The sequence below is a fragment of the Botryllus schlosseri genome, chromosome 14, assembly GCF_051294905.1.
Source record: "Botryllus schlosseri isolate E-star chromosome 14, Bs_hap1, whole genome shotgun sequence".
NCBI classification, from domain to species: domain Eukaryota; kingdom Metazoa; phylum Chordata; class Ascidiacea; order Stolidobranchia; family Styelidae; genus Botryllus; species Botryllus schlosseri.
In genome coordinates, this window is record NC_137249.1 from 6,617,098 (window position 1) to 6,640,155 (window position 23,058).

At 39.2% G+C, this 23,058-nt stretch overlaps 3 protein-coding genes across 3 annotated transcripts; 2 read left to right on the plus strand and 1 right to left on the minus strand.

The window, feature by feature from the left end:
- Positions 1-66: 66 nt before the first annotated feature.
- On the minus strand, positions 67-6,455 carry LOC145456129 (sorbitol dehydrogenase-like). The gene is made up of 9 exons (XM_080334189.1): positions 6,250-6,455; positions 6,125-6,158; positions 5,410-5,574; positions 4,152-4,308; positions 3,313-3,497; positions 2,688-2,866; positions 1,747-1,868; positions 1,623-1,688; positions 67-334 (listed from the first exon to the last, which is right to left on the minus strand). Exons 1-9 carry the CDS (start codon positions 6,313-6,315, stop codon positions 235-237), a joined length of 1,074 nt encoding a protein of 357 aa, XP_080190315.1. The 5' UTR covers positions 6,316-6,455; the 3' UTR covers positions 67-234.
- Positions 6,456-6,767: 312 nt separating this feature from the next.
- On the plus strand, positions 6,768-17,793 carry LOC145456128 (beta-1-syntrophin-like). The gene is made up of 11 exons (XM_080334188.1): positions 6,768-7,054; positions 7,311-7,516; positions 8,776-9,010; positions 9,530-9,613; positions 9,921-10,061; positions 10,247-10,342; positions 11,454-11,593; positions 12,271-12,372; positions 14,427-14,518; positions 15,256-15,449; positions 15,967-17,793. Exons 1-11 carry the CDS (start codon positions 6,890-6,892, stop codon positions 16,066-16,068), a joined length of 1,557 nt encoding a protein of 518 aa, XP_080190314.1. The 5' UTR covers positions 6,768-6,889; the 3' UTR covers positions 16,069-17,793.
- A 2,606-nt stretch (positions 17,794-20,399) lies between these two features.
- Positions 20,400-22,399, plus strand: LOC145455630 (mucolipin-3-like). Its single transcript, XM_080333610.1, has one exon. The coding sequence runs from the start codon at positions 20,443-20,445 to the stop codon at positions 22,255-22,257; it is 1,815 nt and encodes a 604-aa protein (XP_080189736.1). The 5' UTR covers positions 20,400-20,442; the 3' UTR covers positions 22,258-22,399.
- Positions 22,400-23,058: the final 659 nt, after the last annotated feature.

Consider the following 23,058-nt stretch of genomic DNA (forward strand, 5'->3'; position numbering starts at 1 on the left):
TACACGTAACCACAACCAACAATGAATTGAGTTTCCACCTACTTAATACGAAATATAATGACCCTCTCGAGGAGCTATGAGGTATAATATTAGCATGAATTAATATTGCACGACAATCCGGCGAATGTATATCAATACTACTTACAAAATTGGCCCTTTTTCATATTAAATTGTTTCAAGATTTAGGTAAGTAACAATTTATATCGCAATCGAAAAGTTGCTCCACGAATGCCTTCAAGGATTCTGATCGTTTGGATCGCACTTGAGCATCACTTTTATTCCTTTGCTATCACGTGTATGCTCGAAGGCCTCTTGAGACTTCTCGATTGGGAACCTGGTAATATATGTCACGGACAGAGTTGGTCAAAGTAGTCAAGAAAGCTACTCAAGTGGAAGTAGAAGTAGCGACGGAAAAATCTACTCAAGAACGAGTACAAGTACTTCTTCCATAAGCAACCTAAAACGTACTTGAAGTACAAGTAGAATTGACTGACTTTAAATCTACTCCATTAAGTTAAGTAGTTGTGAAAACGAACGTAATTCGTTCGCATTGATTGTCAAAAGCTGCAAATTGAGCTATGCGAAAGGTGCAGAGCTTGACTCATATTGATGCATACCAGGAGCTATCCAATTTTCGACAGCATAAGCGTTCGTACGCATGATGGGATGAAAATGATAGTATTAATATGGAAATGCGATACTAATCCTCTGTTTACTCGAACAGCACATTTTAGAAAATATCATGGTATATGGCACCCTCCCCCATATTAAAATTAAATTAAAATTTTTATCAAATCAATAAACCACAAGATTGAAATATAATCAAAAGATTGGAGGGTGCCGAAACGACTTGGAGTAGTATTTTAAACACACACCCACCTTGGCCTACAACATGTTAATAAGAGGCATACACTAGTTTTACAAATGTCTGACGACTCAAGCCTACACATCGCAATAATGCAGTTGTAATGAAGTTTGCAACACACAGAGAGTCAGCTCACAGTCATATGGAATGTGGCTTATTGGAAAACAATTGATTCAGTGTGATTGCTGTCACATAGATTTGCCCTTCATAATATTTTCAATGTGAAACGAAAGTGGTCTTCAATCTTTTCCTCTAAATTCGTAATATTGATGATTACCAATGATTTTACAACAGCGGGCATTGAAGAATATGTATGCCATTACCATGACACGGTTACTGTGACTTGGTTCAGGCCTTATATAAGTTTCTTGTTAAATGACCCAATTCCAAGAGACTTGCCTCGTGGCAAATTGTGTAGTACAACTTGACACCATCACCTGTTGGCTTGCAGTACAAGCAGCGCATATGTGAAAATGTATACAGAAACCGCGGTGAGATAGCGCAGAAATTTTCAATTTAATATTTCAACTGCAATTAATTCGCAAAATTTTAGGTTACTTCAACGTATGGCATTTGCAATTTCGGTTCTTGGAATTAGTCTTGCACCAACCCAAATTTATACCCTTTGCATGTATATTTGGAGAACCGCTGCTCTATATCTCAACATGCTCTTAAAATACATGCCATATACAGACAATCAATCCCTTTCAGAATTGGGATATCCATAAGCATAAATCTTTAATAAAATGAAACAAACCTGTGAGTGACAAGTGGTTTGACGTTGATTTGTCCAGATGCCAGCATACTGATAGCAGTGGGCCAGCTGGAAAATTCGATTAGCTAGTAATCAGCAAACACGTCTGTGAGCAAACAAAGCCTACGTGTTGCAGTAACGGAACACTCCTTTGATGTCGACTTCACGCACGGCTGCGTTGACAAGAGGCACCGAAACTTTCTCCGGCCCCATACCCACCAAGAGTAAGCAGCCACCAGACTTTGTCGCCTACAAGAATTTCTGCAGTTAGTTCCTTCACTGTGGGAGAGTTGGTACAGTCGGTTAATCTGCCACCATCAATGTGAGTGACTGCTGTTTGAGTCACGGCTGTAGCCCGTTTGGAAGTGTAGGTTTATCAGAGCTCTTTCTACACTGAGTTGCCGTCTACACAAAAAATTAAATTATTGCCTCCAAATACCATAGGATAGGTGGTCACTGCGAAGTAACCAAGTACTTCAACTTTTCCAGGAGTACTCAAGTAGTTTTTAGGCAAACTACTTACTTTTTACAATTTTCATTTCGTAGAAGAATGCATTTTTAGCATAAGTTTGTGACTCAATCATGAGTTAAATTATCAAAAGACCGCATAAAATAGCCGTTCTATCGCGCTAACTAAATATATACCGCACTGACATTCAAAGATTTGGTATTGTTATTCATTATTTTGCATTGGTGTGATCAACTTCGAAAAGTACGCGACTCCACACTCTTCTATGTTTTGAAACTACTTGGTCAGTGGATTTTTCTTTTGGTTTCCACTTGAACCAGTTTTGACAGGTTTCAGAAGTCGCTACTTCTACTTGTAATAGAGCAGGAATTTACGGGAATAATTCTACTTCGACTTGGATTGCAACATTGGCGACTCTGAAAATCTCCGACAACACTAGTAGGCTCGGGTGGATGTTAGATAGATTGACAGTGCTAGGTCGTTTCGACATACGCCTGTCCGTTCAAAGGTAACATTGCGTCCTGAACTGCTGATTATGATGATTGTTATCCATACAATTCAATTTTTTATTATAAAATTCATACAGTGCACAAACTCACGTATATTCCAGTTTGAATGGCGGATTCAGCACCAGTGCATTCAATTGTCCGGTCTGGCATACCACCGAGCACTTTTTCGATTCGCTTTGCCGTATCTTGCGGCGATTCACCACGGACTATTTGAATGGTGAAGTCCGCTCCAAGCTCCTTGGCCTTTTCGAGTCGGTTCTCGAAGAGATCTGGTTTGATCGAAATTATCGCAATCATTAATAGAAACTTTGTTAATAATCAAACTGACAATGCATCAATGTGTAAGCCGACTGATGAATATCCAATTAATAGCACAAAAAATATTTATTCATAAAGCTCAGACATGTGTTTCGATAAGTAAGACAACGTAACACGTGGGAAGATAAGTAAGACTGTGGGAAAATATGAGATTGTAGACCTTGGTTGCAATAAATTTCCTGCAATTGTAATCATGTCTACAGCTGTAATGATGAATTAGATAAATTGATTCTATATGACGTATATGTAAATTAATCATTCCGTCATGTTTTAGATTGAATGTAAAAAATCATGCAAAACTACACAGGCACAGTCAGGATCCACATTGTAACCTTGATACGGGTTCCATGATGTGATTGCACTTGATAAACTTATGAAATGTCATTATCTTTGGTACCTGTTATAACCACAGACGCAGCTCCCATTGCCTTAGCAATAATTAATGAAACCAGTCCGATTGGGCCAGCCCCACAAATCAGCACCTTCTGCCCAAGATCAATGCCGGCTCGACGACAAGCATGAATACCAACAGAAAGTGGTTCAATCAAAGCTCCTTCCTCGAACGTGACATTGTCCGGTAATCTGCAACAAGAAAGATTATTTACAGAAACCATTGTAATACTGCATACAGCCACTGTAACTCAGTAGCTTCTAGCACTGGTCTCACAATCGACGGCTGTCACAAAAGTTCAACTCCAGATGAGAAGAGTCCATCCCAGTACTGATCTAAAGCCAGAGAAAATGGGTAGGGTTGTGGGCTGTGGCAACAAAGGTAACTGCCGTATAACCTTAGCCAAAGTATTTGAAGAGCTTCTTGGCGGTACAGGACTACAATACCAGTAGGCCTATGCAATTGAATAATATATTAATATTGAAATATGCCCAAAATTTTCGGCTGTCACATGTCAAGGGTAATCGTAACCAGCTAATGGAGAATGGGAAAGAACATTGTGGATCAACAGTGGTATCACCAAATATGATGTCACTGGCATGAAATTTCGAATAATCAAGGCGAAGATAACGCTTGAGCTCACTGTACTATATTTAGAGGGTGCACGAACTCCTTCTATTAGCACAGACTTTGGTGTAATTTGATTTTATGTCAACTCTAAGGCACACAAATAAAAGTGCGACCAACCTCTCCCAACCGCAAAGTATAATGCAAATCACTGATACACTGTACCAACCCCTGCGTAAAAGTCGAATTGAAAAAGGATTGCAACGCTGCACACTTACTTGAAGCAATAATCTGCATTGTGAGTGTAAAATCTTTGTAAATTACCATGGTCCGGCGGAGTGGCACAAAAGTAGACCGGGCTGAGATTATATCGTCCGGACTTACTGAAATCGTCATTGACAAGTGGGTAACCAGGTTCGATAGCGACTCTATCTCCTGAAAATATACAAAGAAAATGAAAACGACAGTAATTTGATCACAAATTCGGTGTCATAAAACTTTAGTCTGGTAATGGAGTTCACAAAATATGTTTCTCAAAATAACTGAGATTCAGAAATTTATATAATACATCAGAAATTTAATAGATTATGTGCAATACGAAATGATATTATTTCATCGTGGCAATCTCAATCATGTCATCCATAATGTCATTGAAAAGTGTTCTAGGACAGATACACTGATAACAGTTGAGAAACCCTTCAATGATTAACTGAAAGTAACAGATGTGGTGTAGCCATCAGGTTATAGCCTACATCAGACTTGTAGAATGTAGCCTACAACTCCACATATACATAGAACGGCGAATACCAGTTGCGGTTCACCTGCTAATCAATTCACGCTGGTAATCTAAATATGTCATAGTCAGCACCAATTTCCATTACAATATCAGCGAGAAAGACTGCATACTAAAGGACTTCGCCAGGATATGAGAAATAAAACATCAGCATCATCACAATAGGAAACATGAAGCAAGTCAAGTAGTATGTGGTAATTCAAAGCAACAAATAACAAATATATGTAATCCAAAATATCCTGATATTAGTGTTACATTGTCTTTCGGTTGATTTTGAGAGTAAGAAAATAGGCCAGAAGATGGTTAAGTACACACAGCCAGTGTGTTTAATCACAACGATACAGATGTTACAATTAATCGAAAGTTTATGTTAATGGTCAGGTTACCGGTTTTAAAATTAACCGTGATTAAGTTGCATGAAATCACTTCCGAACTGATAGGACTGACACATTATTGTATCATTGCATCATCATAATTTTATTAAAATTTTTAACGAATCAATGGACAACACGATCGTTGTATAATGAAAAGATAGGAGGGTGCCGAAACGACTTTGAGTATTTTGTTAATCAGACACCCACCTTGGCCTACAGCATGTAAATAAGAGGCATGCACACTGGATAAACGAAAGGATGTCATAAAACTTAACGACAAAAATTTATGTGGCACGTGTCGGCAGGCGATGTCGATATGTCAGGTTGTGTTGCGGTAATCGTGACGGCAGACTGAATTGATTTCTTTACCTGGTTTTAAATGGGATACATTTTTACCACACTTTTCAACAGTTCCCGATGCTTCATGACCAATTACCATGGGATCATCCACAACGAAATCTCCAATCCGCCCATTTATCCAGTAATGAACATCCGATCCACATATCCCCACAGAGTGCATTCGAATCACAACCTCTGAAAGCACAATCAACAACATGTAACAATGAAAATATTGTATCAACCAATCACAACATGTGATTTATTCAAAATTCATTGATCCAAGTTATATAGGAATACTTATTGTCCTTGCTGCTATACTGATTTACAAAATCTAGTCTAGTTTGATAAACACGATATTTTGCCGAGCTTATAACAGTGAAATTGGCTCAGTGATATTTACTAATCAGCAGATTCTCACATATTTGGGCACTTTTGAAATTCTTTGAGATGCAAATTTTGAATTGCACCAAACTTTAGTAGGAATAGGATGTTATATATTTTTGTCCTCGATGTGTTTGAGGCATATACACCGACTCATGATATCCAATGCATACACACTATCAGTGCATATGCATACCATGAGCGCGTGGTTATACTTTGATCTTTACAATACTATAGAATCAATGCTTTTACCTGTATTTTGGTATACCGTGTGATCACCAGAAGGCTACTTAGCACCAGTATTTCTATAGCGATATGAATTATTGAAAGTGAAAATGACGTATTTCGTCAGTATAACACTTACCACCTTCCCCTGGCTCTTTAATCGGACGATTTTCCTGAAAATTCAATGTTTTACATTGCTAGCCAACAACACGCACACTTCATCAGTTCGATAATTACTACCAATAAATACAAATCAAAGCTTACCAGTACTATGTCACATTTCGGCTTTTCTTCTCGTCTTTTGTACAACACAACGCTGAGATTTTCCATATTGCTTCGCGCTTACGAATCGTACCTTCGCTCTGTGGGCTTCGGGGAAATGATGCGAGGTGCTACTATACAAGCGATATCGGAAGCAATATTTGCAGATTGCCGCGCGTATGCCGCGATTCTAGCAAGATGCTGTGATGGACATTGAAACCACGGGTACGGACAAGGATGACAGCAGGCATTGTGCTATTGTAGTAAAATAACCATAATGATTATAGGAACAATCAACTATTGAAAAAGAATCCAAAGCAGCGTTGTTATCATGAGTAATGCTCGGGAAGTATTCGGATCCGCAATTTTTTGATGTAGGCTTTGCATCCCCCATTGTTACGAGTAGGCATTTTATCATTATATTAGATGCTTTTCTCCATGTTTACTAGGTTACTATTCCACAGAAACTAAAATACGGCGAAGCATGTCGGTGGCCGACCAGGCGACCACTGTGACGAATGTTCTGTGGTGCGGAATGAAGTTCCATATCGCCAGACGTCAATAAATATCTGTTGGACCGGGAAATTTTGTGACGAGCAAGCTGCTGTTGGTTTCCCTTGAAGTTGTTGAAGGAGGAATTTTGATGGAGTCTGGGTCATTTTCGAATTCTGGGATCCCTTCTACAGAAGCAGAAGTTCTGACTCAAGGACAGTGGTATCCTGTCATAGTTGACGTGCGGGAAAATCATTTGAAGATCGTGAAAAATAATGACCATAAGGAGTACGAATCGAATCAGAGCTCGTCTACGGTTCGTAACTGTCGATGATTTGACATCTTGACTTCGTTATAAAGAATCGAGAGTGGTTAGAATTCTTTATGCATTGTACATTTCTAGTTCTTAGCTATATTATACCGTTTAATTATGACACTTATTGTTGCAGTCCCGTCTCCCATGAAGTTATTTTCTTGTTGCTGATTGTCAGGGTCAGCGATCTCGTAGTTGTAATCATAAACACTGTAGTTAATCTACTCACCAAAAAATTATATATTCTATTTACAAACAGGTGACATCCCAAATCCCCAATGCCAACGATGGATCATTTTCTCCGATTACAGTTCCTGAAACGGTGGATTATATTCCCAGCTCAGAAGAAGTCACTGATCAGCCAAGAATCGTAAATGTACTCAAGCAAGACAGCGGTGGACTGGGAATTAGCATTAAAGGAGGAAGCGAAAATGGAATGCCAATCCTTATCAGCAAAATATTTAAGTGAGGCTGCGTCATGCGTCATTTTTGCTATAGATATATCCTTTATATGGACTTCGCCATGGGGATAAATAAATTTAGGATAATGATTTACATATTTTTCCGAGCAATTTTTGCTTCATTATTTCTTATTTGTTTACCATGTGATTACCATTAAAGATGTAGTCAAGTCCACCATAGTCGCATAGGGATGTAATATAGGCCTATAAAGGCTGCCATCTCATGATATGTAGGCCTACAGGGCACACAGGCTCATGTCACTTTAATCGGGCATGTGCAATTTGCCCTGTCACACGGTGAATAGTGTCATGCATGAATCAGAACAGTATTAGGGTATGGATTGTGCAATGTGCATTGATCATAATTAAGAGGTAAATTTATGTGTCTTGAATGAGTATTGTAGGTCAAAAACAATGAAAATTGCTATGCAATTCTTCGTCATACCCTAGTTTCCAATATTTTGACGTTTTGAAATCATTTCAGAACTGAAAAATGATAAATGTGCAATTGAATAATATATTCGTATTGAAATAAAGCGGATGTTTTCGGCTGACATTCGGTTCAGCTGACAGGAGAAAACGTCAGGAACTACTCTAACCTTGTATTTGTGTGTGTCAACAGAATGAGTTCGTGTATCATCTAAAAATAAGTATTGCTTTCACAACTACATTCATTGCAGTAAAGAATTTATTAACTCGAAGACTTTTTGTGTGCCCCTTATCGAGAGCTAACGGCACAATAACAAGCATACATAAAGAGATTCAAACGAAAACCGAATTGGCAAAGGATGACGTAATAATACAATTAAAAAAAATAATGCATTCAACTTAAGCTATATGCTCATATTGAATATTCTAAATCTCATGCCTGTGATGTCATATTTGGTGATTCGTCTGTTGTTATGCGAAGTTTTGAATTTTTTAATAGTTGCTGACAAGTGTCAGCCAGTAATATTCAGATATATTTTAATATGAATATATTAGCTCATCTAATTGCATATCGTACCGGTATTGAAGTTCTGTTGCCTACCTTCAGGAATTTCTCTAAAATGATGAATGAATCGTAATTATAAGCCTCGCAATAACACAAAGGCTAATAATGTATAATCCCACTGTAACATAGCTCATCTCATTCATGGTCATTTATCAATGACACCATAAGCGCCCATTTTATTTATCTTGTTTCTCTGTTGATTTATCGCGTGGATATTAATATGTGGTCTGTACAGCACAGTGTTACAGTAAATCCCTATCAAAACACAGGGGCTTGGCTGCTGATAACACTAAATGCCTTTACGTGGGAGACTGCATATTATCAGTGAATGGAGAGAGTCTGCAAAATGTGACTCACGACGAGGCGGTCGGTGTTTTGAAAAATAGTGGAAAAACAGTAAAACTCGAAGTTCGCTTCATGAAAGAAGTCACCCCATTTTTCCGGAAAGGGCGGGTGCTGATGGATATTGGATGGGAACTACAGCCTCCCTATGCAAATGATCAGGTTTGTATTTTACACCTGCTACAATAATATGCTATTCATATATAATATACAAACTTTCTTCATTTTTACTCTTGTATATGATGGACTTCGTTTTAGTAAATAAATAAACTCTATGCCTGATCTTGTGCACGGTTACAGTTACATTTAGAAGACCCAACGGTTTTATTGTTTATACTCTTTGATTGCATATTGCGCATATGTACAAACCGCTCGGTTTATTAGCTATTTTCATTAGTTCAATACACCACGAAAGTTGCGTTACAATAAAAGGATTGGATGGTGTCGAAACGACTTTAAGTAGTCTTTGGAATCAGACACCCACCTTGGCCTAGGCAATGTAAAGTGCACACTGAATGAAAAGTAAAAGAAGAAAGTATAAAAAAAGCAAGACACATAAATATGGCGGCATGTCGCGGAAGGCGAGATGGATAGGTCAGGTCGTGGTCCGGTAATCTTGAGGGTGGACTAGTATTTACTTATTAGAAATTGCTCGTATTTTGAACTAATATTATTTTCCAGAACGGGGTTGATCAACTTGCCGCTGAGCGAATAATTCCATTGAAGTTGTGTTTCGTCACGACGGACCTCACCGTTACGGATAAGGTGTGTTGTGTGAAGATTTCAAATTACTGGTACATGTTTTCGTGACACGCTATTTTTCATCGATATTTTTTGACGCGTTCTGTTATATTGCTCAATTGCCCAATGTGATTTACCAAAACCTACTTGACATAATTTGCTCATTCGTATGAGAGTTCGTACAAATTAGAAATTTTTTGTACTTTTGTTTATTTTGCGTAGTTGTAGTTGTCAACAAGGTTGCCTAAAATTTTTTGACAGATTCTTTTTTTGGAGCCGATTCGAAGTTAATTATTTTGACTATGTCTCTAAAATGTCCTTGTCTCCGTAGGAGAACCGCGTGATCGAGATACATTCACCTGACGGCCGAAGCTCGTGCATCGTGCGCTTCGAAGAAGGCAAAACTGCTGCGAAATGGTTTGAGATGCTGCACAAAATTTCATTCGAAGCCACGCAAAAAGCGGTAGTGCAGGTGACTTAATTGCCTAGAATTTCTACCACCGGCGACCAATTTCAACTAGATTTTATGACGCGTTGAATAGGAAAACCAATTGCCGGTGTATTTGAATTGTGATTTAGCTGTAGGCCTAATTGTTGCATTGCTCAGTGCATAAATAATATGTTGTTCTGTTTTAATGGAATTCATGTTTTTTGCAGGCAAATTCCATCTTCAATAAGTCTGAAAGTGGGGATAGCGAGAAAATGAAACTTCTTCTCAAGCAAATTCGGTTCATGGGTTGGCTGGCTGAACAGGTTAGTATATGATATGATCCATTATGATAATATTTTCAGCTGGTACAACTGATTCGAACTTTAGCGCCCAACGTAAATGACGCTCTAAGCATGAAAAGGGTTAAGAGCCCTAAACCTGGCTATATCGTAGCAATCTCAATCAGTGATAACAGAATAGCATGTTATTCACTTTATGCCCCTTGTTACGTTTACCGTAGCTGGCATTTGGCTATTCCTTACTGTACTTACTGTGTTATATTGTATCATATTGTAACAACACAGTGGGTTTAACAATAGACTCAACCAGTTTTGTGGATGATAGCGTATTGATAATGGTATGTTTATTTATATTCTGCCTAAAACCAAACCTGTGGCTCTGTACTGCTGGTGTATCAGTAGTAGCCTACTTGTTGCTGCATTTCAACATGACATATGATATATATACCTGTTAATCGAACCAGCTCTATCAATGAGTCCAACCAGTAGTGAATGAATTACTGTCAACAAAACGTTTAGATTACATTACTAGAATATGTTCAACACTGTATTCTAGTTATGCATAGCCATCCTCGGTAATTGGAAGTGAGAATGTTTTCTTTTGGAAGAATACCTCTGATCGCTACTTGAATTTCTGATGGGTCGGTTAATATTTTCCTTTGCAACGGCATCCAGTTTCACATGTTTACTTGAAGGTTGACGAATCTAAATTTAGCTCACGTGTAGAATTTTCAATAGTTATACCCTGTGTGCACAGTGGCCAAAACAGCGTTGTGTACATAAAGTAGCAGAAAACGTGTTTCCTGTTATACATTCCTGGTGTTTAGCAATAGTTATAGTTACTGACGGGTTCTTCTGCCTATTAACGTAACATCCATGATAGACGTTGTGTTTATAAAACTCACTGATATAGATTGAAGACACGGGAGTGTGCTTTTACAAGCGACCTCCTGTGCTTTCTAAATCCCATAATTGAAGCAAAAGAAACTTGGCTTCCCGTCAAAGAATATTTCATGCTCGACTGGCCAGTGTCGAATTACATCATTGGCTAGTTTTCAAACATGTCAGAACGCCGGCAATGCAAAGCTTGAAATGTTATTTAATGGATTTCGTGTTGGTTTCGCGCCATTTTCAGATATCCACAGACACAAAGAGAATGCACAAGCCGGTGTTTGTGGCAGTGACGGATAAGGAAATATTGATGTACGACTTTGTACCTTGGTTGGAGGAGGATTGGTCTATGCCGTTTTTGAGTTTGCCTCTCTTAGCAACGAGGTAAATTATACGGATTGACCATACGTTGGTTTTGACTATCCTTCTTATGCCTGAACGGTTGAAATGCATAGTTATCAACAGGCTGAACTACCACTATATTTTGATAATCTGATCCACATACCTTCGGGTCCTCGCCAAAATCAAAAAGGATTTCCCTTTAGCTTACCCTTGTATGTGCAATTGTGCATTGTGCAACACCACTCCACCGGTCTTGTGTAAAATTCAATCACATGTATTGGCGTCAGCATATGGAATACCTAACCGTATGAACACCGTAATGTACCTTGCGTGTTTAAAAAACAATGTTTCGAGTCTGCTGTCAAGTATTTGCAATGACCTTTTTTGTTAATTTAATTTCAAATTATTTGCCATGGTGTTGTCTTATTTTCCGTACATTTTTATTTTTGTTTGTTACTCTAAAGTTTTGGGTGTGATGACTTCTGTAGTAAAATGCTCCTGGCATGGTTGACTCGGTTAGATCGTGCATCCCGTCTATACTTTGATTATCATCCAATTGCATTTTTGTTATGTATGCTATTGATTTGAACGGTGGACCAATAAAAATATTCTCTCTATCTCTATATCAATTGTATGTAAACCTGAATGAAAGAGGTGTTTTGTTTGAAACCGGGTTGACTGACAATCCTCTACTATCTTGGTATTCCTGCCTTTTTCAGATTTGTTCACAAGAAAACGTCAGAAAATACTGCCGGACATGAAAATCTGATGTTTTCCGTTCGTACGGGATCAAGAGAGGGCATTGAAATGCACACGTTCAAGTATGTCGGAGAACGGAATTTGATTTAGCACATGTAAATTGTGCGTTGGTCATGTTCATACTCGGCCTGCTGGATTTGATTTTGTTTTTGAACCACACGATTGCTCAGTCAAAACGAAGGACAATCTAATTCGTCGCAAATGGCAGCAACACGAAATTCACATTGGCGCTTGTTTGGCAGGCCAGGTGACATAAGTGCCCTACTGATATATCGTTATCGGCTAACTCTGGCCAATATATAGGCCAGTGGTTCTTAACCTTTTTTCCTCCAGCGCCCCCTTTCAAAATTGATCGTGCTAAAGCGCCCCCCCCCCCAACTTCATAATGTAAGGAATGTAATAAAGACAATGAGTAAGAGGGAGGGCCGTAACAGCCCTTCGTCAACCCCCTAAAAACGATTGCCTTGCGCACCCATAGCGTGATAAACCGACCTTCTGAGGGCTTCGCCCCCACGAACCCCCTATCGTGATTTCGATGGTCAGCAAAGTTTGTGTGGCCTGGTCGCCCTAGGTACCAAAATTTTCTATAATACATGAATGAATAAGTGGTAATTACATATATAAGTCGCGATAAACTGAGTGAGCTGTTGTATAGGAAGATAAAGGGCACGTAATTAATAATTAAACATATTCGGGCGTGCCCGCAGGTACAATTATTCGTTACCAGGGCCGTAACAGCACTTCGTCAGCCCCCCCCCCCCAAACAAAAAACGTTGGTCCTGGGCCCCCATCGGGTGATAAACCAAGCTTCCGGGGGACTTCACTCCCAGATCCCCATTAGGCTGTCCTCTATTTGCTGAAAGCCTGTTAGGTATCTACATTGGGTGTCCATTTACTGAGGCAGCTATTCTCGCCTAGTCGCGCGAAGCGCGAAAAATTTCACTAATTAATGATTGAATTGGTCAATATCATCGGGAATTGCATGTAAATTGAGATTAATTTTTATCCTCTCTCTGCTCACGTAAACACATTTACCGGTAGAGCTGAGTGAGGTGCAATGTTCCCTCTAAGCTGCGCACGTGCGCAGTGCTGACACGGTCTCTGCGCACAGAAAATCTACGTTGCGCACAACAAATCCGAAGTTATTACCTTTTTTTAGTCGATACGCACTGTTGTCCAGGGGTCAGCGCAGTGAGTTGTTGAGTGTGCGCAGACTCATCAAAACTTAAAGCGAACATTGTGAGGTTTCTTGGAAACTGTAGGGCCCGTTACTAATAATTAAACATATTCGGGCGGGCGAACCCGTTGGTATGACTTCGTTGCATAATGTTATTTCGTGACCCCCTGTCTGCAATATCAAAAAATATAGAATCGCTCAACGGGGATATCGCCCAACAGGAATATCCCTGTCGCTCAATCGTACTAAACTAAAAGACGCACACGATTTCAGATTGGTATTTCTTCACTGACATATAATTTTTCCCTGCCAGATGGAATTCGTCTTCTGGGGTTCAGATTGCCAAGACAGGAACATTCGGTGTCAGTCATTTAGGCGCCCATGGACAATTAAACCCATATGTATTTTGAAGGCTATATGTAACGAAGTTTTCGGTGTTAATTTGCTCTGAATACTCATTAAGGATATGTCCTATCACCGCATCATCTACTGCGAATTCATTTTTCTCCAGCGCCCCCCATACCGCCCCCCTGAGCCCAGCGCCCCCCATATCGCCCCCTGAGCGTTTCCGCCCCCCTTCAAAATCGCCAGCGCCCCCTGGGGGGCGCTGGGGGCAAGGTTAAGAACCACTGATATAGGCTATTGGCCTGTCATCACTTCAACTACCACGCTCCTTGGTTTTGTTATATTGCTTGCTCCAAGCATCGCTAATTGTTACTATGAAATGTGGATTCTATTGCTCCATTGCTGGGAACCATTGTGCTCGTGCAAATTAGTATACGACTCAATTTTTGGTGAAACGGGAAAAACTGCTGGCTGTAGTAGTATTCTATTGATATTGAAACTTGGTTGTTGATGACAATCCTGAAGGAGAGTAAACCCATTTGCATTCAATAGTACTTTCGTTTTCCATATTACGCTAACACTATGTCTTTCTAGGTGTAGCACTCCTGATCACTTCAACTCCTGGAAGCAAGCAATCTTGAGAAGCTGCCACAAGGCTGTCGAAATAATGAAGGAAATTACTATCAGTAAGCAATAATCAACTTTACTTTACTTCTACTTCAAAATTTTGATATCTGTGTTACTTTGCCAAACGAAAATGAACACCATACATTTTGATTGAGGCTAAATTCAAATGCGCTATACCAGGGGTGTCCAGACCTGCTCCACGCGCGAGCCCCATATCAAAAATCTCAGTTTTAAAAGAGCCACAACACAACAATTCATGAATACGAATTTATTACGTCACCTCCATTACCACGGAATGCAAAACTCTTCTTCCATTCTGTTTTGAAAGTTCTAGATTTACTGCTCATAATTTCTTTTCTTCCAACTATCTCTCAATGATGTTTTCTTGGCCAAACTCTTCAGTTATTGCTGGCTTTTACAATACAAATGGAAGTGCCGTATTCACCATTGTTATTCTGGAAATGATCGGGAACTGCGCTGCTGTGTTTAATTCAACATATCTTTTCGAGACAGTGATCATAATTATTGGCGAAGCATACTAGTGGTTTGGACGTCGGCTATTCAATGACATCTCCGTATCCTATCGGCAATACCAGCAGTACCAATACCCACGGTTGCCTTTTTTGCTAATAAGTCTAACCTTTTGATTGGTATGCAACTGTGAGTGAAATTCAGATGCTGTCCCAACATTTCACTTGAAGAAAATGTTCCAATGCCAATTAGATGTATCCTAAGCTGCAATGTGTTCATTACAAAAAATATTACAGACCTTGAGGTGTTCCATTTTCTTTTTCAGAAGTCCAATGGCAAGAGAGGGAGGCGAGATTGACGATACACTGGGAAAACGGCTTCACATTGAAGGCGCTCCCGCAAGGCCTTTTGAAAGCCGACTTTGCGCCGGTCGTGTGGCAGCATCCGTTTCAGCACCTTCGCCATTCGTCAGACGACGGACAAAGGATTTTGACGTTGGATTTCGGAGACGGCGCGGAGGTTGGTTTTGGTCGGTTTACTTTCGAGAGAGATGCCATGCGAAGCAGCCTGACAAACAGTGTAAAGTGTCACTTGTGCCGACCGTCTCCTTTGCCATTCGGACACAGTGGTCCACATTAGAATTTGACTGAATGGCCTTCCTGCTGTGACCCGACCCTGCCATTTGAGGTCAGAGTAGTATTGCATTAGGAGAGGTGGTCGGTAATATAGTTCTTCTCTTTTTTGAACTATCAGTGTAGGTTTTGTTTTTAGTCTACTTCTACTTCCACTTAAACTTGAAGAGTTTTTAGGCAAAATACTTACTTTGTGATTTGGATTTTGAAAAGTAGAAATGGTCATAACCAAGAAATGGGTGAAATAGCCTCAGTATCACGGTAATTTAATATATTTAGCACGATTCCACCTATTTGTATTGTCATTGTATTGTGGGGCCTACTGATTTGCACACAGGACTCTTGCCTATTGAGTATATCAATAATTGATTGCGACTAGAGCACAAGCTTGTCATCATTTTTAGGAATTCGACCTTGGATCGTGTCCAAAGCCAATTGTGTTCGTTCTGCATAACTTTCTTTCTGCCAAAGTAACGCGTATGGGACTGGTACCAAGGCTTACATGACGTTTGCGATTCCCGTAATTGGCATCGCGGTCATCTGTAAAAGGAGTTCGTCAACACCGAGTATCATGTACAATCGGGATTTACTGTGCAACGACGGTAGCTGGATTAAATCATGGAAGTGACGGTTTTGAATAATTTTTTATATTCCACTTTTATGATACTCAGCTTTCTTATATGTTCTTGACGCTTATTTCAAGGTGCTTGCGTAAAGCGATTGTGCCTAATTATGAAGTGTTTTAATGCTCTCACTGAAAGTATTAGCCGTGATTTCGGTTGTAAATATTGATTAAAACAGTATCCACTGACCCTGGAAGAAAATATGGTACTTTTATGGGAAAAGTAGTACGTTCCTAGACTAAATGAATGTTTTTATATGTATTTTGTGTCGAGCGTGTATATAAATTTGTCCGCTGGTCCAACTTTGTCATCGTGCATTGACTATGAATTGTAGCACTATGTTGAAACATCGATCGTTCTGGAATTCGATGCTGCTGTGAAATTGTTGACTACACACCACTGGAAATTTTCATGTTTTTAATCTTCAGTTGACCGTCATACGACATCTGTCACTTTAAAATGGTACAAATCAACTGTTAAACTAAGAAATTTTCGTCACATGTCCAAGAGTTATACCATTTTACATGTGATTGAAATCGTCAAGTTATGGATTGATTTTTTCAGTCGAACGTTTGGTTCCTACGGTATGAAAACTGAAATTTATGCGCAATTCTCACAACTGCTTTGCCATACTTCTAACTATAACGGCGAGAAATTGAGAGTCGACTTGACCTCGCCTGAACAATTTACTTGGCAAATTGGGACTCTCTCTCTCACACACTAAAGGTTTGTGTAAGAATTTTAATTTTCCGTGCTCGGACTCCTGTTACTACACATGGTCCGTGAACTGTTCGGTTAGACTTGCGCCATTTCAAGCCAAAGCGATCATCAGTTATACGGCGCCTCTGAGTATATATCAGTTTCATTGTGATGACTTCGTGTAAATTTACAATTAATTCAACGATAATTGATCTGGGTCGCAACTGTGGTTCCAACTAAACTACAGCGACTGACTTACTTGTGCCTGTAGTACAATGAGCTGCTGACTCACCAAAGAAGCCTTCAATTGTTTGTAGTTGCTATTAATGGTGTTTTACTCAACTGTACCTCAGCGTTGCCTTCCTGAGTATATAGTACCTCATTTTATGTCATATTTGAATCCTCGAATATCAACCAGTGGACTTCCGCGTATTTTTCGAATCTAGTTTTCAGTGACGTAGTCATTTGCAAAGTTGTGTGGGATCCACAGCAACTGCTGAATTTACATGAAAATCCCATTTCATTCATGCTTGAATCATTAAATTGCATGGAAACGACCGATTTAAGTATTTTTATTTCATCTCCCTTCACATCATCTACTTGGATAGTAGTATACTCGGTGCCTTGGTAATCCTTGTTGAAATATGTTTGGGTTAATCAGTGTTTCTTGCTCTTGCCATTTTCACCGCATTTATCATATTCAGGGAATTTCGCGGTACGTCCTCGAATAGATACTATGAAATGTCAATTGCACGCTTCATAATTTGAGTATTTGGTCTGCTTCGGCAGATGTTGAACTGTATAATTCTGTATCAAGTCAACCTTGCAGATTCACGTCTGTTTTGAATCTGCTGGCGATCATGCTTTCTCTAATGTATCTTTTGTAATTAAATTGTGTTTCGTATTCAATGCTCATTTTCTGTATATTCATTATTCGGCTACACAGTGTTGCATTAACATGGGCTCGTCACTCAAAGACACATTGTCAAGTCAATTTTTTAGTCATCAAATATTTTACTTGGCAAATAATTCCGTAACCTTTCAGCCGTGTTGGAAGTTACCACGCTATCAATACCAATATTTTATTGACTGGACTCCGTAACAGACCGACAACTTAGTACGTCCAGAACCGTCGTCTTAATGGGTTTGACTGGTGTAATAATATTAAGACCAGTATGCATATATGAATTCAATATGTATCGTTTGTGTGGAGGATTCGCGTAGCCGAACAAATTTCTGTGAACATCAGTTTGTCACACGTGCCAAAATCCATCTTCGGTCATATGCAGGATTGCAAATGAATAAAATTTACGAGCGCCAATAATGGGCGATAGCAATAACGATTTACTGTGCGCGGAAGTCGTTCTTCGCACTCGAATCCATACCGAAAGCCGGCATGGATATTGGAGGCGTTCAGCTTCAAAGACACAAATATGCAAAGTTCAGTTCAATAACTTACGGTATGCTATTTCGAAAAAAATTGGGGATAGCAGATATGTATTACGCGCTGAACCATTATTCTTATTAGAAATGTGAGTTCGGCGCTGCCTATGGTGTTCAAGCAGCGTTTCAAATCGATAAACGTCGCTTAGATCGAAATATTCTTAGTAGCATTGAGTACAACCCGTCACTCATGGTGTTACTGTAGATTGGAAATGTGACGACATCAAGTTTGGCGGGGTCTAGCTCGTAAGCATACATCTGCATTTGAACATTAACTCAGACGACGAAAACTGAACATAGAGTTATTTGATGACTTGAAATTGGCTCAAAATCGGAAAATTTGAGATTACGTAACTCGACTCACTTTGAAAAAAATGCATGACTTGACTTAACACAAGTCAATATTTAGGGTTACTCGGAATGACTTGTAACACGAAGTAAGTGATTTGATCACAACACTGCTGTGCGATGCAACCACGGAAAGATCTGTTCTGTTCAGGACGTACCCAACCCAGCTCCATTATCAGATGTGATGTGTGGATCGTAAAGTTGATTTCCGTGAGCTCGCGGAAATACGTGATCTCAATCCCGGTATCGATTATCACAGCAGGTTTATTCGGAACTTGCAGCATGTCATCAGGGATATCCCTGCATGTCATAATCAATTTTCAGTGGGCGAGAAAGGATAAAATTTTATTCACTTCACGCCCGTAATGTTTGTTATAGGGACAGCCCAGACCTTGAGTCAGATAGATGATGAAGAGCCACAGAGTGACAGAGTAAATGGTTTTTGTAATTCCTGATCTGTTTAGTGGAAGCTTGTTCCTCTTGTTAAGATACTCAATGTTGTTACATAGGCTATTGCAGATATATGTATACGCTATATGATGATACTTGTTGCAATTATCCGGCTGCATGGAAAAGCTATAAATGAGCAGAACGCACGCGCTGGTTAGAGGTAATTTTGTCGATAACACCATGCCTCTTGACGACAATAAGATAATATATTATACGCATATATGCTATATCAGGCACTGTATTTTCTTCGACAATTTCCCTCTCGTGTAAATGAATTAAATGACTGCATTTGCTGTCAGATATGAGCGGATTTAATTTTTTATAATCCTGATCCAGATATGAGCTTAAAATCATGCAAAATTCACAAGTAACTCAAATCCTATTGCAATACAACTTGGGTGAAATTAATTTTGTTTTAGAACTTCCATGTCCTGTCTATGTCCAGACACAGCAAACCCACGCCTCTGCTGGCGCTAGCGGCAGTCGCGGCGGCACACTCGACTTGAGATTGTTGACACTTGGCAGCCTGACAGGGGGAGAAATTTATTATAGTCGCAGATCCAGATGGACGAAGGAGTTCAATGAGAAATAAATGCTAATGTCGGTTTCGCTCCGGTTAGGTGTACTGATGATTATGCGGCAGGATTTGAGTAGGTAAAACTGGAGCAATACCAATTTCTTTCGTAAATACTCTGTAAATTGTGCCTTGTTAGCGTATTTACTGGCTTATCTGTTTTCTTGACATGACATGATAGCATCACATCACAATTCGCTTGTGTAATTGTCATTTCATGTTCTGTAGAACTTTGATTGGTGCTATATTGTTATCGATAATTATAATGGTACACATGTCTAATTGCATTGCTCATACTACAACAAACCACAACATCAAGTTGTTAAATTGAAGTGCTCAACAGTGCCTTGTAGGCCTATAAACAATTTTTATAATATAATCAAAATTGGTTAGAATGTGAACAGGGGATAATTTGTGCATCAAATATAGAGTTGATAGAGAAAAAGTATTGAATATTGCGTGGATGTTATGGTATGGAGTGAATGAGCCTAGTATGAAAATATTATGCCCTGCCACAGGCAATTATAGGAGGAAAAGGTACTGTATGTATACTTACGTAGTTCCAGTTTCGGCTGTTCACACTACATTCAATAGTCTACCTCTTACGCCTACCTGTTAAGGCTCTCTAAATATTTGTTAGGTCTTGTGTCTATAACTGTAATGCAGATAAATACTGTATCTATATATATCGTATTTCAGAATGGTAGACTAATTTATGCTGTCTGTCTATTGTCACATCAAAGATGAGTGGAGGATTATCTTCTTTAGGCCAAAGGGCACCTAGAAACTCGTCTGGGGATGACTGCATTCTTTTGGAACCCGATGAATCACTGGACAGCCCAATCGAAAATGGTAACCTCCGGCACTGTTTATATCGTCAAAGGTCTTCTATATCACAAGTTCCCAGCTTGTCGCGATTGCAGTCTTCAATATCTGTCAACTCTCTCAACGCCGACATGCCGCACTTGGAGGAGAGAATGAGAAGACGTCTCCAATACTTCTTCATGAATCCTTGTCAAAAATATCAGGCCAAACGGAGAAAACCGTATAAATTGGGTTTGCAGCTGTTGAAAATCGCTCTGGTCACCATACAATTGTGTTTATTCGGACAATCCAATTTGAATATGGTACATTTCAAGCAGAAAAGCGATTTCATTATGAAAGCTACGTTCTTACGCTCCAACGCAACTTACTACACCAAGAGTGCGGTCTACCACCAGATAAATCATATCAGCCAGGAATATGCAAATTGGGGAAATAATACAGTCGGTATGCTGATGTATCCAAATGGCCGGAAATCTGCACCCGATATAAATATGACAGTGCAATATTATCCAACAGCCAAAGATGCAAAACAAGGAATTATCCCGTTCGACCCCGAAGGCGAGACCAAAACAAATACATATGTGTTAAAGCAGTGGTCGAACAACAATCCAAATGTTTCCATTGACTGTGTGGAGTTGAAGAATGGAACATGTATCAAGTTTGACTTTGTTACTTTGATGTCGATTGACATTCAATTTAAATTCTACCTCATTCAAGTTGTGGTGCCTGTCGGTTTCAATTCACCGTCGTGCTTCAATACTGTAATTAATATCGTATTTGATAACAGTGCACATAATGGGGAATTATCGCCCGTACTAAAATCCCAATACAAGATGAAAGACTGTGACGGCGACGACGATGCTGATATCACTGGTATGAAGATATTCCTCAATTTCTTCGACTCTTTCATCATTGGCATCTGTACGCTGTCAATGGTTTTGTGTATAAGATCACTTTTGAAAGCGCAGATTTTGCGGAAAAAATTCGAACTCTTTTTCCGAGCTCAGTACAACAAAAATTTGAAATTTTCCGAGAAGATGGAGTTCTTCAACATGTGGTATCTTTTGATTATTATAAGCGACGTACTGACTATTCTAGGTAGTCTGTCGAAATTAGTATTACAAAACCAATACGAAGGTATCGTTGACTACAACATATGCAGCATATTTCTCGGTGTTGGGTGCTTGTGTGTGTGGATCGGGGTGTTGCGTTACGCTGGATTTTTTCATCAATATAACATTCTAGTTTTGACATTGAAGAAGTCTTTGCCGAATGTGTGTCGATTTATGGTATGTGCTTCGCTGCTGTACCTTGGGTTTATGTTTTGTGGTTGGGCCATGCTTGGTCCTCACCACCATAAGTTCCGTAGTCTTGTCGTTACATCCGAAGCACTCTACTCCTTAATCAATGGAGACGATATGTATATGACTTACGAAGAGATGTCTCGCGACAACTTAGTCATGGTAGTAATTTCTCAAATATATCTCTATGTTTTCATTTCTCTGTTCATCTATGTCGTTTTGAGTCTGTTTATTGCCGTTATCATGGATACCTATGAAACTATCAAGGAAATCCAAGAGGGGGATGGTCCTCAATTGAATGAAATTGAAAAGTTTCTGTCAATGTGCTCGGCTGACGCAAGTGTGGATAACTATAGGTTTGAGCTCAACTCACCGACACATTGCCATTGCTGCTTTGGCAATGACGAAGACTTTTATTCGGATGGCGAGTGAATTGGCTGTATTGAAGTTAAAAATTTAAAATGCACCATTCGACTTATCATGTAACTGGTGTGTTCAAAGTATTGTTGCATATCATTATTTGATATTTCAGGTGATAAAAGTTACGTTTTTGAAAATGCAAATCTGTGTACACTGAGTTTGTTGTATTATCACCTATTGGAGCATATTGTTTCCTGCTGTCAAGAATAATCTGCACTCAAAATATTTGTGTATCGCTCTCTGGATGAAATTATGTGTCAACATATGCCCACTGCACAGCAAATGATTTTACTATGTTTGACCGGTGTAAATTATCCCCCAAATCACTATATAGAAGAGTAGCATTTATATCGGCTATGTACTGTTTCGCTATCCCATGGGTTCAGTATGATACACACATTACGGTCAACAAATCCTTTACCGACTAGGTATGCTGACTACACATTGATTGAAATCAAATGATTCATGTCATGCAATTCAAGGAATTGTCACAGTAAATTGGTCCTTTCATTGCGGAAACAGTTCCAAACTCTGGCTTGACGTACTTGATTTTTAACGGCTTAATAAGAATTAATGATATTGCACTGTGCTTAGTTATTGCAAGGTCAATTTCTGACTGTTATGTTTCACTTGGTTTTTGAAGTAATGGGTATTCTGTCATTTGATGTCATATTGGATTGAATCGCACCTCGTATTTATGTCAAGAACTGTAAATATTGTAATTTCCAGTAAAACACTTTTTGAAGTTATTTATTGGTGATTATTTATTTGATTAAGAACTTGTAGGATCTAAGATAGCAACAATCAGTAAGC